The sequence below is a fragment of the Taudactylus pleione genome, unplaced genomic scaffold, assembly GCF_031769625.1.
Source record: "Taudactylus pleione unplaced genomic scaffold, aTauple2 ptg000070l, whole genome shotgun sequence".
In the NCBI taxonomy this organism is placed as follows: domain Eukaryota; kingdom Metazoa; phylum Chordata; class Amphibia; order Anura; family Myobatrachidae; genus Taudactylus; species Taudactylus pleione.
Window position 1 is genome coordinate 3,169,840 of NW_028284472.1, and position 15,959 is coordinate 3,185,798.

Sequence of the window (15,959 nt, forward strand, 5' to 3'; positions counted from 1 at the left end):
ACCAGGTCACAAGGTAGGTAGACCGATGAGGAGGACACGAGGAAGGTAAGGCAGACAGTCTGATTAAGAACCATGGAAACACGACTGTAGCACCAAACCAGAGGAGGGAGATGAGACTACGGTAGGGTCAGGGTATGTCCGTCAATTTGATTTAGCCATCTGGACTCAGCATAGATATCCTTAAATCCTGGATTGTAATAGTGTAGTTTGGGAACATCTACCATAGATCATAGCAGCTCTCCTCTCCCACCCTTGTAAATTGTTTCCTGGTGTCTACCTGTGGTGGGGAAATTTAGAGTGTAAGCTTCACCGGTGCAGTTCTCTATAAAGTTCTGCGTGTGCTGTATACAGTACTAAACAGACTGAGTATTTAGGTGAATAGCCCATTGAGTTCTAGTCTTTCATTAAGACCCATGGGGCTCAGTGCTCAATGATGGGATATTCTCAGTACTCCAGGTCAATTGCACCTTTCAGGACACCATCATTACCAGTTCTCCTTCGCACCCCCGTAGAGGTGTACAGGAAAAGGCCCCATGTTGGGCTTCCTCAGTTTTCATGGATGTGCACCACTTGACATCGCGACCGCACATCCGCGAGAATGAAAATTTTTTTTTTTGTCCCGGATCCCAATGAGTCTATCCCTTATAAGTCCTACATTTATGTGAGTACCTGGGTCTCGGCAGTGAGCCAGACTTAAGGGGAATTCAATGAGACACGATAAGCCGCTGTTTCACAAAAAAATTCTTTTAGCCCCCGTTTTCGCGAGTGTGAATTTTGACTTGTCATTTTCGCAACAATGTTTTCACCACCTCCTGAGCATGTGACAAGCTGGGGGAAAATCCCTATTTCAAGGTAAAAATGTCAGGACACCCTCCTTAATGACTATTTTTAAGTTTTTGATTATCTTAATTTAGCCAATAATGGCATGTCATTCGTGGTGTGAAACAGTGCAGAAAACGTGGGTTAATTGATGTGGGATAGGTATATGGGGGGGCGCTGTATGAATGGGACCAGTATATGGGGGGTGCTGTATGAATGGGACCAGTGTATGGGGGGCGCTGTATGAATGGGACCAGTGTATGGGGGGCGCTGTATGAATGGGACCAGTGTATGGGGGGCGCTGTATGAATGGGACCAGTATATGGGGGGTGCTGTATGAATGGGACCAGTGTATGGGGGTCCTATGTGAATGGGACAGGTGTATGAGGGTGCTGTATGAATGGGACCAGTATATGGGAGTGCTATATGAATGGGACCAGTATATGGGGGGTTCTGTATGAATGGGACCAGTATATGGGGGGCGCTGTATGAATGGGACCAGTGTATGGGGGTCCTATGTGAATGGGACAGGTGTATGAGGGTGCTATATGAATGGGACCAGTATATGGGAGTGCTATATGAATGGGACCAGTATATGGGGGGTTCTGTATGAATGGGACCAGTATATGGGGGGCGCTGTATGAATGGGACCAGTGTATGGGGGTCCTATGTGAATGGGACAGGTGTATGAGGGTGCTATGTGAATGGGACCAGTATATGGGGGGTGCTATATGAATGGGACCAGTATATGGGGGGTGCTGTATGAATGGGACTGGTGTATGAGGGTGCTATATGAATGGGACCAGTATATGGGGGTGCTGTATGAATGGGACTGGTGTATGGGGGTGCTATATGAATGGGACCAGTATATGGGGGTGCTGTATGAATGGGACCAGTATATGGGGGTGCTGTATGAATGGGACCAGTATATGGGGGATGCTGTATGAATGGGACCAGTATATGGGGGGGTGCTGTATGAATGGGACCGGTGTATGAGGGTGCTATATGAATGGGACTAGTATATGGGGGTTCTATATGAATGACAGGTGTATGGGGGTGCTATATGAATGGGACCAGTATATGGGAGTTCTATATGAATGGGACTGGTGTATGAGGGTGCTGTATAAATGGGACCAGTATATGGGGGGCGCTGTATGAATGGGACCAGTATATGGGGGGTGCTGTATCAATGGGACAGGTGTATGGGGGCGCTGTATGAATGGGACAGGTGTATGGGGGTGCTGTATGAATGGGACAGGTGTATGGGGGCGCTGTATGAATGGGACCAGTATATGGGGGGCGCTGTATGAATGGGACCAGTATATGGGGGGCGCTGTATGAATGGGACCAGTATATGGGGGGCGCTGTATGAATGGGACCAGTATATGGGTGTGCTGTATGAATGGGACAGGTGTTTTTAAGATTGCAGGTACGTGTAAGAGGTGTATTTTGAAGGGTTTTTTTTTAAGTGTCTTTAAATGACAGAAATCTATACTAATAGGCATTTATATGCACCCCCAATTTCAGTAGAAAATGTATTTTGCAATAAAACGCTTTCTGTCATTATTTCACTGTTTTAGAACTATGCATATAATAGCCATATGACACCATTTAAGATCCCCAAATACTTTTATTATGGTCACTGATACACTTCTATATTATTATCCAGTATCACTTTGTCTTTTTTTGGGGTACAGCAGATTTCCCCATTTTCACCTATACTTATCATGGGTAAAACCAGGAAGAATTTTCACAACAATGGCGCATCTCGACTTTTTGAAATTGGATTGTGCGAAAAACTGGAACGCGCATAGACGCGATAAGCGAAATTCACACACGAATGGTGCGAAAACTTAGCACGCAACAAATGTTCGCAGCTAATGTTGATTTACAACGTTAGTTGAAACAGTGCTGCTACTCCTTCCACACCCAAAATATAGGTGTGACCCGGTGTTTCCATTTTCTCTTATTTTTTTTTAAAAATATTTTTGTAACCTTGTTTCCTTTTATTGTATGGGTTTGTTTGAGTCGTTGGGACTGTGTTGTGTTTTGCCACCAAACATGAAGCGCTGATTAGGAGCTTCTCTTTACATGTTGCAGATTTAACGCCTGGGCTGTGGTGTTTGTGGTCACGCGGCTTTTTACTCTCACCCTTTCTGTTCTAACGATTGGATTTGGCCTCGCCCGAGCGGAGATCCACACCTTCAACCCGGACAAAGGAAACTTCAATACTTTACTTTTCAGGTAGGTCATTTACTGTCCGATGGTTCATTATTAGGCTACCCAGCCTCTGTGGACACCCTACTTCTGGTAAAATATTCACCAATGATGTCATAGAAACTAAACTTACATACTGAACATAATTAACCTAATTAAAATCATTATGCTGGAATAATTGTATGTAATGAGAATAGGACTGCTGCCTGAAATCATCAGTTGAAGACTCAGGAATGTGTTTGCTGGACCTGTTGTGGACATCTGACACTTATTAACAACATCTGTAACAATGGAACTGTGGACTTCAATGACTGTTTCCATGGTTGCAGATGTTGCCTGAGTGCCTACTGTTCGAAACATCTGGCAGATCTACCTGAAACCACCAGTTTAAGAGTCTGATATATATCTCATTTCAAGTATTAGATTTTTTTATTTTTTTTTTACCTATGCAAAACAATATTTCACCATTTCTCAGAGGTGTTACTATATTAAAGGCTCATTAAATTATACTACATTCGGTACAATTAAAGATATCTGAGAAAAGGTATTTGTATGTGTTCTGGCCCCGCACCGCACACCCTGCATCCATATTATTTAAAACTCACCTAGCTGTGGCCCCGCGTCGGGTGTCAGCGCTGCACAGAACACCGGAAAATGGCCGCCGTGGCCATTTCTACATCAGGGTCCATAGGGCATCCACACGATACCTTGGGGTATAGGCGATGGCGGCAGACATCCAGGCACCACAGAGTTAAAAACTTCTCCATCCTCCCAGGATGCCCTGGGGTCCCTCTCCTATACCCCGCCCCCGAGCCTCAGGCACTCAGTTTTCGTCGGTGCCTGGCCGAAGTCGGATGCACCGTACAGAGTGGGGGTCTGTCTGCACTGCCCCTGAAGTTGTTCAGTGCAGCTGTGGCTGCACATCTAACGAGCAGACAACATGGACAGTCTGTACTGACGTCCATGTCGTCGCTCCTACACCCCGCTGGTACCAGAACGACGGTACTGATGCGGGGATGCTGGTGGGTGACTGGGGTCACAGCTAGCGCTGGCCCCAGTTGCCCGGACTGTGGCCGGATTTATGGGGGTTCAGGTAAGCGGCAAGGTCCCGCGGTGGGTCCCAGCTGAATAGCACAGTCCTTAGTCCCCAGGCAGGGGGCTCCCTGGGGACTGGCTGCAGTGTGGAACCAGGCTACTGATCCCCGCGCTTTCCACTACCCCCTGGGACTGAGGACTGGACAGAAACAGTAAATGTCCAGCGTCTCAGGGGTTAAATGCATGCCAGGGGAGCACGCTTTCCCTGCTAAGCAGCCTGCGCCTCCCCCGCTGCACACGGCCTCTCCACAAGGTGGTCAGGCATCCGCATGCGCTCCGCCCCCGGACCAGCCCTCCCTCTGCTCCTCGGTGGCCATTTTAATACATGTGGCAAACGCTGCTGGAAGCTGTTAACGCGGGCATCGTGGTCTGGGTCCCCCTGCATCGTGGTCTGGGTCCCCCTGCATACCTCTCCTCCGGTGCAAGGTCAGTGTATGCAGCGCTGTTTCCTACCAGGCTGAGGTCTGGTTAGTTGATGAAGGCAGATACTGCAGGGTTTTCAGTATTCTGCATTGTATGTGACTTTGTGCTAGCGCTGCTGTCTGTTACTTTCACTTTCACATACTGTCAGCTATTTTCCCTATCCCTGTTTTTCTTCTCTGCTAACAAGCCCTTGCGGTGCGGTGTTGCAAGTGGGATTTATACCTCACTATACAACTTGTTGTGAAGTGCGGTGGTCACATACAGCTCCGGGTCACACACTCAGTATGTCTGACAGTGAGCACAATTTCCCCATTCCGCCTTAGTGTACTGTATGCAAGGTACCATTGGCAGAGCGTGATGGTAACTCTGATGGATTATGTAAGGCGTGCCTGCGGTGGCACGGCCGACTTCTGTCACTACACCTGTGCAGGAGCTACCATGGGCTTGTTTTGCTGCGGCACTTACTATCCTGGTGGGCCAGTTAACGACAACCCCTGCGTGTCCCCAGATGGGGGTCTCACAGCAGTCTATGGTGTCGTCCCCTATGCAGGGGTTTCCTAAACAGTTAATCGTACCTCAGAGTTTCCCGTTGTCGCCCCCTCAGGTCATCCATGAACCTGCGTGGGCTAATTCACTGTCTACCTCAGTACAACAGCTGTCAGAGGTGTTACAGGGCGAGTCGTCTGTGCGGGCGCAGAAGCGTCAGCTGCAACCTCATCAAGTTCAGGATGCTGTGACCACAGATGATGGCTCATACGTGCCTTGGTTATTGAGGATGACGCTCCTCCTGTAGCTAAATCAAAATATGCCTTTTTCAAGGATATTAAAAGTGATACTACAGTGTTTTCCCTATCTGATCAGCTAGTGGATCATTTAGAGGAGGCGTGGAAAAGACCGGGTAAGCGTTACCAGCCCCCTAGACGGTTTGCGGTGGCATACCCTTTTGCAGATAATTATTTTGCAAAATGTAATAACCCGCCACAAGTGGATTTACACGTCTAGTAAAGAGTGCTACGTTGCCTATGCCCTCTATGTCCTCCTTAAAGGATCCAACGGATCGCAGGGTAGAAATTTTCCCTTGCAGGAGGCGTGTCCAGGCCGGCTTTGGCCGTGTGCTGGGTGGCAAGAGCTATGGAGCACTGGGCTGATACCTTGGAGGCATCCCTGGACCCAGACTCGTCACCTGAACAGGTGGAGTTGGTGGGTAATTTAAGGGACTCAGCTACCTACATTAATGAGGCAGCTTTAGATATGGGCCTCATGGCGTCCAAGATCTCATCGGCAGCAGTGGCGGCTCGTCGTATCCTGTGGCTGCGTTCTTGGAAGGCAGATGCTGATTCCAAAAAGGGCCTATAGAACGCAGAACAGACCCAGGGTACAGTCCTTTCCTAGGAGGACTGGCGCCAAGAAACCTGCAAAGCCCAGGACGCAGTCCTGGTGTACCAGACGTCCCACTCCCAAGTCCGATGACAAACCTTCGGCCTGACTGGACGGGCCTCTCTTTGGTGGACCTCAAAGTGGGAGGCAGACTTCTGAAATTCGCCCAAAAAGCTTGTGTCTGACCACGTCAGACACATGGGTCGGAGAAGTGGTCTCTCAGGGGTACGCCCTCTCCTTCCGCAGGAGGCCTCCCCGCCGGTTTTTCACCACAGGCCTTCCGTCCAATCAGGACAAGGTCCAGGAACTCAAGAAGGTAATGCACTCGATGGTCCAGAATGGAGTTATAATGCCAGTTCCTTTGTCAGAAGGGATTGGGGTATTACTCCAATCTTTTTCTGGTGCAGAAACCCAATGGGTCCTACCGGCCAATACTCAACCTCAAATCCCTCAACAAATTTCTGAGGGTTCCTCGGTTCAAGATGGAGACCCTGCGTTCCATTATTTTAGCAGTGGAACCTGGGGATTTCATGGTGTCGCTGGATATTCAGGATGCTTACCTGCATATCCCTATTATCCCAGCACACCAGTGCTTCCACAGATTTGCAGTGGTCAAGGACCACTTCCAGTTTCAGGCTCTGCCCTTCGGTTTGGCTACAGCACCTCCGGGTGTTCACCAAAGTTATGGCCGTTATGGCAGCTCACCTGCGGTTGCAGGGAGTCTGCCTGTTACCTTATCTGGACGATCTCCTGCTACTGGCGGAGTACTCAGAGAAACTTCAGTGCCATCTGCAACTAACAGTCTCTGGATTGCAGTCTCGCGGCTGGCTGATAAATTGGAAGAAGTCCTCCCTGGTACCATCTCAGAGGATGCTCCATCTAGGGGCTCTGTTGGATTCCCAACATCAGAGGATCTTGGTGACTGGAGAAAAGATCTCTGCGTTACAGGCAAAGGTCCGTCTTTGCCTGCAGAGTCGCCGGGTGTCTATTCACTCGGCAATGAGGTTACTGGGACCCATGGTATCCATGTTCGACATGGTGGAGGTTGCCCAGTTTTACTCAAGACCTCTGCAGAAGCTGGTCCTCTCCAGATGGAATGGGTCGCCCCAAAGGATAAAGACACAGACTATGGTGCTTTCCCCGGAGGTGCGATTATCTCTGGCCTGGTGGCTATAGACGGTTCACCTGAACAAGGGGCGCCCCTTTTGGATCACAGACTGGGCCCGTCTGACGACGAATGCCAGTCTCCAGGGCTGGGGAGTGATGATGGGTCCACACTTCTTTCAGGGAAGGTGGACATCGGTAGAAGCTGCTCTTCAATAAACATATTGGAACTGCGGGCAGTATTCAAGGCTCTCCAGCAAGCAAGACAGGTCTTGCAGGGAAAACCTTTGCAGGTACAGTCTGACAACGCCACCACGGTGGCATACATAAACCGCCAAGGAGGGACTCGCAGTCAGGCGGCTCTGACAGAGGTGTCCCGCATTCTAGTATGGGCGGAAAAGCATCTCACCGCAATATCAGCAGTGTTCATACCAGGAGTTCTCCACTGGGAAAGACTTTCTCAGCAGTCAAGATGTGCATCCAGGATCTCCATGGCCTCACGACACGACAACAAACTGCCGATGTTCGGGTCAAGAACAAGAGACGCAAAGGCTTGTCTAGTGGCTGCTCTGGCGGTCAAGTGGACCTTCCAGTATGTTTACCTCTTCTCTCTGCTCTCCCTTCTTCCTCTAGTGATACGCAAATTCATGCAAGAAGGCGGCATGCTACTGCTGATTGATCCAGCATAGCCCAGGCGGCACTGGTACACGGATCTTCAGGGTCTCTCGGTGGACACTCGGCTGTTGTTGCCTCAACGTCAGGACCTGCTGTCTCAGGGTCCTTTTCTTCATGACCTGAGTCGGCTGTCTTTGACGGCGGGGCTATTGAGACTGCCCTCTTGAGGTCCAGAAGTTTCTCCAGCTCTGTGGTCAACACCATGCTGAGAGCTTGGAAGCCTTCATCTGCCAACATCTACCATAGAGTGTGGCGGGCTTTCTTCCAGTGGTGTCGCACTTCCTACAGGCGGGTTTAGACCAGGGTCTTCGCCTAGCTTCCCTGAAGGTACAGGTGTCTGCACTTTCAGTGTGGTTTCATCGTAGGATTGTTATGCTTCCTGATGTCCGCACCTTTATGCAAGGGGTGCTTCTTATTCAGCCTCCCTTTGTTCCACCTGTGGCACCATGGGATCTGGCTGTGGTCTTGAAGACTCTTCAAGGACCGCCATTTGAACCACTGGGCTCAGTGGATTTGAAATGGCTACCCATTCAGGCTGTATTCCTTCTGCCTATTGCTACGGCCAGAAAGGTTTCAGAATTGGGAGCTCTCTCATGCAGACCTCCATTTTTAATTTTTCATAGATACAGGGCTGTGCTGCGCACTCTTCCTGGGTTTCTTCCAAAGGTGGTATCTAGTTTCCATATCAGCGAGGAAATTATTGTACCATAGTTTACTTCACTGGACCTTTCGGTTGGTGAGGCCACCTTGGCTGTGGTGCGGGCTTTGAAAATCTATTTGGACCGCACTCACTTCTGTCTATAGGAAGTCAGACTCTTTGTTTGTCCTTTATGGCTTTCATAAAAGAGGTTGGCCTGCCACAAACATTGGCAGGATGGATTCGACTGGCTATCTCTGAAGCTTTTTCTCACGAGGGCCTTCCTGTTCCATCTTCTTTTAAGGCTCAATACCACTAGGTCTGTGGGTCCTTCGTGGGCAGCTCGATGTGGCGCCTCAGCTGTTCAGCTTTGCAAGGCGGCCACGTGGTCATCTGTCCATACTTTCGTACGGTATTATGCTTTTGATACCTACGCCTCTCAGGATGCTTCCTTCGGGCGACAGATTCTCCTCTCAGCACAGGAGCGTCCCCACCCTTGAAGGATACTGCTTTGGGACATCCCTAAGGTATCCTGTGGATACCCTATGGACCCTGATGTAGAAAATATGAGATATGGTAAGAACTTACCTTTTGTTATCTCTATTTCTACGAAGTCCATAGGGTTCCACAGGACTCCCGCCCTGTCGCACCTGTACTGCAGATGGGCTGTGGTTCTGGTCACCGGTTTTTCAGTCGCCCTCTGGTGAGAATGTGATTCTTGTGTGTTCCAGACTTTCTTCTCTCTCTCTTTATCCTCCTCCGGCCTATGGCTTGTGACGAAACCGAGTGCCTGAGGCTCGGGGGCGGGGTGTAGGAGAGGGACCCCAGTGATTCCTGGGAGGATGGAGAAGTTTTTAACTCTGTGGTGCCTGGATGTCTGCCGCCATCGCCTATACCCCAAGGTATCCTGTGGAACCCTATGGACTTCGTAGAAATAGAGATAACAAAGGTAAGTTCTTACCATATCTCATTTTTTTCCGGCGTTCTGCGAATGCGCAATAGATTCTGGACACACTCTAGTGCCCAGAGTCTACTGCTCCTGCGGTGGCCAGCCAGCTGCGTCAGTCGCCGTTGGGGAGAGAGAGAGAGGAGGGGGCCCTGCACGGGGAATGCACACTGGCCCCCTCCTCTCAAGACGCTCCTGCATTGAACATTGGGTTTACATACAATGAAGTCAGATCCTAAGTCGTGAAATTGAGGCAAAAGTGCACAATCTCGGGTAAACCGCAAAAGACGGGCCCGATACCAGTGACCCACGCCAGGCATCGCTGTGCTTAATCTCTGACTTTATACCAAATCCTTTGCTACAAAAAAAAAGCTAATCCTAAGTGCCTGGTACACCAAATGCGAACTAATGGTGCATACACACGGTCAGATTTGTCAGAGTTGAACGCATTAAAATGAATGGAATCGTCCAAGTCTGACTGCAAACACATCAGATGTCAGATATCGTTATCTGACCATCGGGAACGCGCATCGTTCATCGTCCATCGTTCAGGCATGTCAGATATGTCAGACTTTCCTTCAGATATGAACAATTGAACCATTTTTTAAATCGTTATCGTTCATATGTGAAGAAAAATCTGACCGTGTGTATGCTCCATAAGACGCAAAATGAAGGAAAAAGTAGCAAAATGAAGGAAAAAGTGCGCAGCGCAGGAATCGCGCCAGATGTCTCCCACCATATGGAGCAAAAACCATAGGTGTATGAGGACACATGTATTCCCTGTTTAGTGGTCCTAATACTGTGAATCCTCTGGTTTCTGCAGGATGGTTGTGTTGCTGCTGATGTGCGTGTCCCAGACGTGGATGATGTGGCGGTTTATCCACTTCCAGCTGCGGCGTTGGCGAGAGTGCTGCAAGGAACAAGCAGCCAGGAAGAGGACGGCGGTAGCTGTATTGGCCAAACAGGTCAAGGTTCTAAAAAGGGAATCAGGTGAGCGCAGATGTTGGGAAAAGGTGCGTCTGTTTCTGCATGTGACTTACAGGGATCATGGCGGCCTTGGCAACCACAGAACGACATTTATTACATACCGTCTGTAGACCATGGGAGCTCGGTGGTGGTGGTGTAGCTTTTATAACATGCATGGACGCACCAGCTTCGGGATGAGCTAGGACGCATGCAGGTCCTCTTTAAAAAGATAGGATTTTAATAGAGAATATACCAATGGAGAGACTTGAAACTAAGGCCCTGATTCAGAGCCGGACGCTCTGAATCAGGGCCCACCTCCATAAATATGGAGCGTCCTCCTGGACGCTCGTATAGCTGTGGGTCACCACCCACAGCATATACGAGCATGCAGGATGATGGTCGCGATGGTCTTGACTGCGAGCCAAAGCCTGCGGTTGAGTTTCTCAACCGCAAGGCCCGGAGTGATTTTGGCTCTATCAGAGCCAAAATCACTCCCACTGACATCACTAGTGATGTCAGTGGGGCCGGCTTTTGACGGTAGGCGTTCCCTTGGGAATGCCTCCGTCTGGCAGGCACGCCCCCGGCATGCCCACCAAAGGGGGCGTGCTGTCAATCAACATCGACAGCACGCCCCCTTTGATCAGACACTACGAGCGAAGGAAAGTCCATTCGCTCGTCGCGTCTCGCGCATGCGCACGACGGAGCTCCCTCCGACTTGCGCATGCGCAGTGCAGACCATCGACCCACTTGCGAGCGGACAGCCGCTCGCGAGTGGGTCTGAATCAGGCCCAAATGTCATAGTAACCTATTACTATTACATGTAAAAAAAATAAACTACCTAGGTTACACCATCTTTCTCTTCCCCTGCCTCTATTAATGCCTTATTGCTTCCATTGACTTGATATCTATTTATCTGTTTCCATTTTGCCTCCTAGGTTATCATGAAAATGGTGTGATAAAGGCAGAGAACGGTTCCACGCCTCGACCAAAAAAAATCAAAGCTCCGTAAAAAGCCAAAAAAAACGCCTTATGGCAGAGAGCCGGGGAACGGGGACAGTGAGGACCGGGACTAACGCTGCGTCCCTGATCTCTGCCGTTACTGTGCCTTTTTTGGGGGCTAGAATAAAAAAAAAAAAAGTGCCTTCAAGAATCCTCATTAGAAACTTTTTGTTACATATTTAAAAAAAAAAAAAAAGAAAATGTTCTACAAAGTGCCGAACTTGCCTTCCACCCAATCCTGGTATCTTCCAGCCAAATAAACATTTTTTTTTTCCTTCTGCGCGAGACTCTGTACTACCGCGTTTCCCACCTGCTGCACAGTGGGCCCTTTCTAAAGCCAGCCGCGTCATCCAGCGTTTGATTTGGAGCGCCACCACCTCCGGGGCCATGCGAGCCCTTCGCTTGGATCTGCCACAACAGCCTGTCATGTGGGACTGCACAATACCACCTTCCGTATTTGCCCGTCTTCTTTTTCCAAAGGATTTGCGATCTGTGGGATGTTTATACTTTTTTATTTTTGTCCCCTCACATAACAGAAAATCGTTTTTAGAACCGGGTGTGAATTTCCTTCATATTGCACAGCTCTGTGGGCTGGACATACAATGCGATCACACAGGTTATTACCCGCCTCATGGAACCTTCTAGGTTTGCCCTGTTGTGGCCATCCTCGTCTATACTGTTGTGAGATAGCAGCTGACCTCAATGTAAGCACTTCCGGAGTCCTTTAGTCCCCAGAATACTGTAGAGGTTTCCCTCCCATCACAAAGGTTTCTTCTATGAACTGGTGGTTAAAAAAAAGACCTACTGCCCTAGCACCTTCACGGATGTACATCCTGCCATTGGCAAGTCTAACTTGTGAAAGGCCCTCTTTCCAAGTCTCACCTATAATGACGAAGACACCGGACATTTATCTGATATTTAGCTATTGCAAAATCATGTTGTCAAGCAACTCTGATTCAAACAAAAAGGGAAAAATGTATTATCCTATCAAGGTGCCTAAACGATACGTCTGATCTAATAAATATTGGATTTAAGACGAGATGTGCACTCTGCCAATTATAGTGCACGTTTTGATCCGCAGTGGTGAATGAGAGACACTGGCCTAAATTTGTATTGATCCGATATTTGTTTGTTTATTTGTATTTTTTCTTTTACTAGTTTTGGGTTATTTGAAGAAGATGCACACTGCCATTTTGTTCACTGGGTGTGCCTGAATAAAGTTTCTGTCTCTATAGATGAGCATTTTGTTCTGTAACCCATGGCGACCACAACATCAAGCCAGCTTTTATTGGTTTAATGCAAGCTAGTAGCGCATATTGGTTGCTATGGGATACAGGACAACATTTGCTCTTTGCACCAGGTTATTAAAGAAGTTTGTAAATCTGTTCCGTTATTGATTTATAGACTATATTGCTGATTCTATTCACTTATTCACAAGTTTCGATAAGCCAATAGTTGAACAGATTTATTGATAAATTGACCTCATCAGGGTATCTGTTTTCAGGAGACGTTTGAAGACGTCATTTGGTCTAACATGTCTGCGCAAAGCTCAGTGGTCTGCTATGGGGTTAGGTGTGATATGTTGACATTCATAATGTCGGCAGTGTAATGTCGACACTAGTAATGTTATGCTGGACCTTTTGCCGGTGTCGGCATTGTCACTTTACACATGATGGGCATCACATGTGTACAGTTATAATGCCGACACTGTTAAAAATGCTTTTTTAAAATCCCGTAAACACGGTCATGTTGTGAAATGAACCGATAATCCATGAGGCTGTAACCTGTAAAGTAACTGAGATCCATCTTCTCATGAATGTTTTAGTCCTCTCAGTGGTGTCACTGGAGGCTCCATCTTCCTGACCTGCTACCCACAATATGGCCACCACCGCTGTGTGGAGACAGCTAATGCTCCACAGACACTTCTACAATCCCCAGTGAAAACTTTTTTTTTTGGTCTTTTGATCACATGACTACAGTGCGCCATAAACTCTCCAATCTTACCTTGGGATACGTACATAGTTAGCCGTATCTAACCTTCCAGAACTTGGAGAGAGGACCTTTTTGACCTTTTGAGTTTGTAGAGTGTGCATGACCAGGTATGGATGTGAGGGAGGGGGGCTCCAGCTCGATAACTCATGTTCCAATGCTAGTTGTCCAATCATTTCTGGACTAGTGAAAAATTGGTAAATACTACCTCAGTTTGTAGGTTCTATGACTATCAACCGTGTCATGTACTGTGCAATTCTGTTCACTGTTTTGTTTTTTTCACTAGTGGTCATGGGAGGTCCTGTGTTTCATGCAGTTGAAACCTGGGATGCCAGCCGTCATTGATTCGGGCATGATGTCAAATTCCTGGTGGACCCGTCGCCTACGCCCAGAGGGAGGGGCTAGTATACAAGCTTAATAAATGCACACCAGAATTCGGCTGATCCATTCCCTTGCAGCTAGTTTAACTGATGTCGCTGACTGCCTGTAAAATGGCGGCTGTTGCGGCGCCTGGGTCCGCTTAATTCTTGGTGATTCTCTGTGAATAGCCCAGATCCCTGCCCAATTCACTGAAACATTAAATAAACTAGGATGGATCATGTACTGACACTGCTCCAAAATCTTGACCCCCAGATCTTTTAATTCTCCCACAAAGCACATTTTCCTTTCTGTTGGCTGTCCATTTAGGTGCTACCCTTTTTTCTAAGGGACCTCTAAGAGAAACTTTAGTTATGCTAGAACCTGTTCCCTCGCCTCTTGCTGGGGGAAAGGGAGCCACCCTGAGCCCTGGGACGGATAATAAGACTCTAGCTTGTAGTAGATACGTTTACATATTATAACAGGAGCTGTTTTACACTCCCCTGTAGTATATCAATGTTACAGAGGCTTTATGAGGTTACCAGGTGGGTCATTTGCCCTTTTAAAAGGGGGACTACACCCACAGATTAGGGTTTTATTTCTTCAGGGTATATACCCCACAAACTGAAAGTCCCACAGACTAATCTGCTGCTGAAGTCCTTGGTCTAGGCAAGTTCATTCTTCTCCATGCTCCTGAACGGACCACCGCCTGTCTGAACCAAACATGGGAGACCCCACGTGGGCTGCAAAGACCCCAATAGCATGCAGTAAGTGAGCCCAGAAATGCGCCCTTATTTTTATTCTTGCTTGGATTAAAGGACATGCTCCGATTATTACCGGGCATGGGGATGATGGGATTGATGAACTTGTAGACCGTAGCTTGCTAACAAAATGCCTTTTAACTTTTACTTGTGCTACTTGCAGAAGCTGCAGATTAGATGCGTCCTCTATGGACTAAAAGGGATGAGGTGAATCTTTTCCAGTGAGTGCCTCATGCCTCAGAGAGGTCACTAGTTCATTGATAGGCTGCGTCCTCATTCAGACATTGCTTAGATGCCTTTTTAAGAGTGAAATATTAAAGTTTTGAAAGTGTCCATCATTTTCTATGTACAATCAAACTGGGAGCATTCTAGATATACAGCCATTGTGCAATCTGTGCTGGAAGTTGTAGCCCGTGAGGTGATTTCCGTTTTGTCAGGCTGTCTGGATTTTTCATTTTGGTGGCCCTGCGGGGTGAGGGGGGGGGGGGCAGGTGGTTATTTTATTTTATTTTTTTCTCTGATTTGCATTATTTGGGGTGTTCTGTATGTCTCCTGTTGATCCTTTCTCCAAACCATGCACAAACAGACTGTTATCCTACAATCAATAGACCAAACAAAGGTTAGGGAATCGGTGTTATGTCATTGCTTCCGGCCTCACTCTCTTCTTGATCCTTCTTATAATGTTGTACAATATTGGGGTGGGAGGGAAAAACATTTTTATACAAGCGATTTTGTTAAATTCTGTTTTGTAAGCCAACCGATTATTTTCAAAAAATAAAAAGCTGTACAAGCATCACAATATGGTGTCACATTCATTTATTTTTTGGGAGGGGAGGGGTAGTAGGTTCATTAAAGGGCAACTACACCGTAAAAATAATTTTTTAGCAAATGAATAACAATCTGTTTTTGCAAAAAAAGTTACCATCCCAGGAATCCCGTCACCCCGCCTACACCGGCATTGTTGTCTTTTTAGGCACGAAATATAGATCAGTCCTGACCGGATGTAGGAGAGGCCTGTGACTCCCTAGCAGGGAGGTAACTACATGTCCCAGCGTACCATGGCAGTTTGTGTGGTCTAATACCTGTAAGAGATGGACAACTGCATAGTGGGATTTTATTGGTCTGTGTAGGTAACAGAATTTACTTTTATTGTGTATTGAATTTAGGGACTGCAATGATAAATTGAGAGAGACCTGTTTTTAATGTGACCCAATTTAATAAGCTCATAAAATAAATATCTATTGGCTTCCTCCTCTGAGTGTAGACAGGCCAAGGAATGATGGTGTTTGTGGTTCATCTCCTGTAATGACGTCACTAGTTAGATTCCTTCCGGTGGGTGAATCTGATGTCTCCTGGATGTCAGTCGTGCTGTGAACACAAGCAGATTAGAGAGTCAGGACATGGAGAGCTCATGACAAGATGGTGGAATGGCTGGTGCAGAGGATAAAGCAACCAATCAGACATAGTCTCTCTGCTATGTGCCCCGAGGTGTCAGCCACTTGGCATAGAATCAACCAATCTATAGACTTTTATTGCGCGCACACAGCTGGGTCAAGCAGCGCAGAAGCTATATATGTCCTGATGAGTATTCTAT

The 15,959-nt window shown here is 47.6% G+C and overlaps 2 protein-coding genes across 2 annotated transcripts in view; one reads left to right on the top strand and one right to left on the bottom strand.

Moving 5' to 3' along the window:
- TRAM2 (translocation associated membrane protein 2) overlaps positions 1 to 15,165 on the top strand; it is a 54,128-nt gene extending 38,963 nt beyond the window's left edge. The window contains exons 9-11 of the mRNA XM_088467220.1: positions 2,920 to 3,063; positions 10,117 to 10,283; positions 11,195 to 15,165. Coding sequence (XP_088323346.1) covers positions 2,920 to 3,063; positions 10,117 to 10,283; positions 11,195 to 11,268 — 385 coding nt within the window. The 3' untranslated portion in view covers positions 11,269 to 15,165. The remainder of the gene's footprint in view (positions 1 to 2,919; positions 3,064 to 10,116; positions 10,284 to 11,194) is intronic.
- Positions 15,121 to 15,959, bottom strand: part of EFHC1 (EF-hand domain containing 1) — a 144,288-nt gene continuing 143,449 nt past the window's right edge. The window contains exon 10 of the mRNA XM_088467219.1: positions 15,121 to 15,733. Within this exon, the coding sequence (XP_088323345.1) occupies positions 15,604 to 15,733 (130 nt within the window). The 3' untranslated portion in view covers positions 15,121 to 15,603. The remainder of the gene's footprint in view (positions 15,734 to 15,959) is intronic.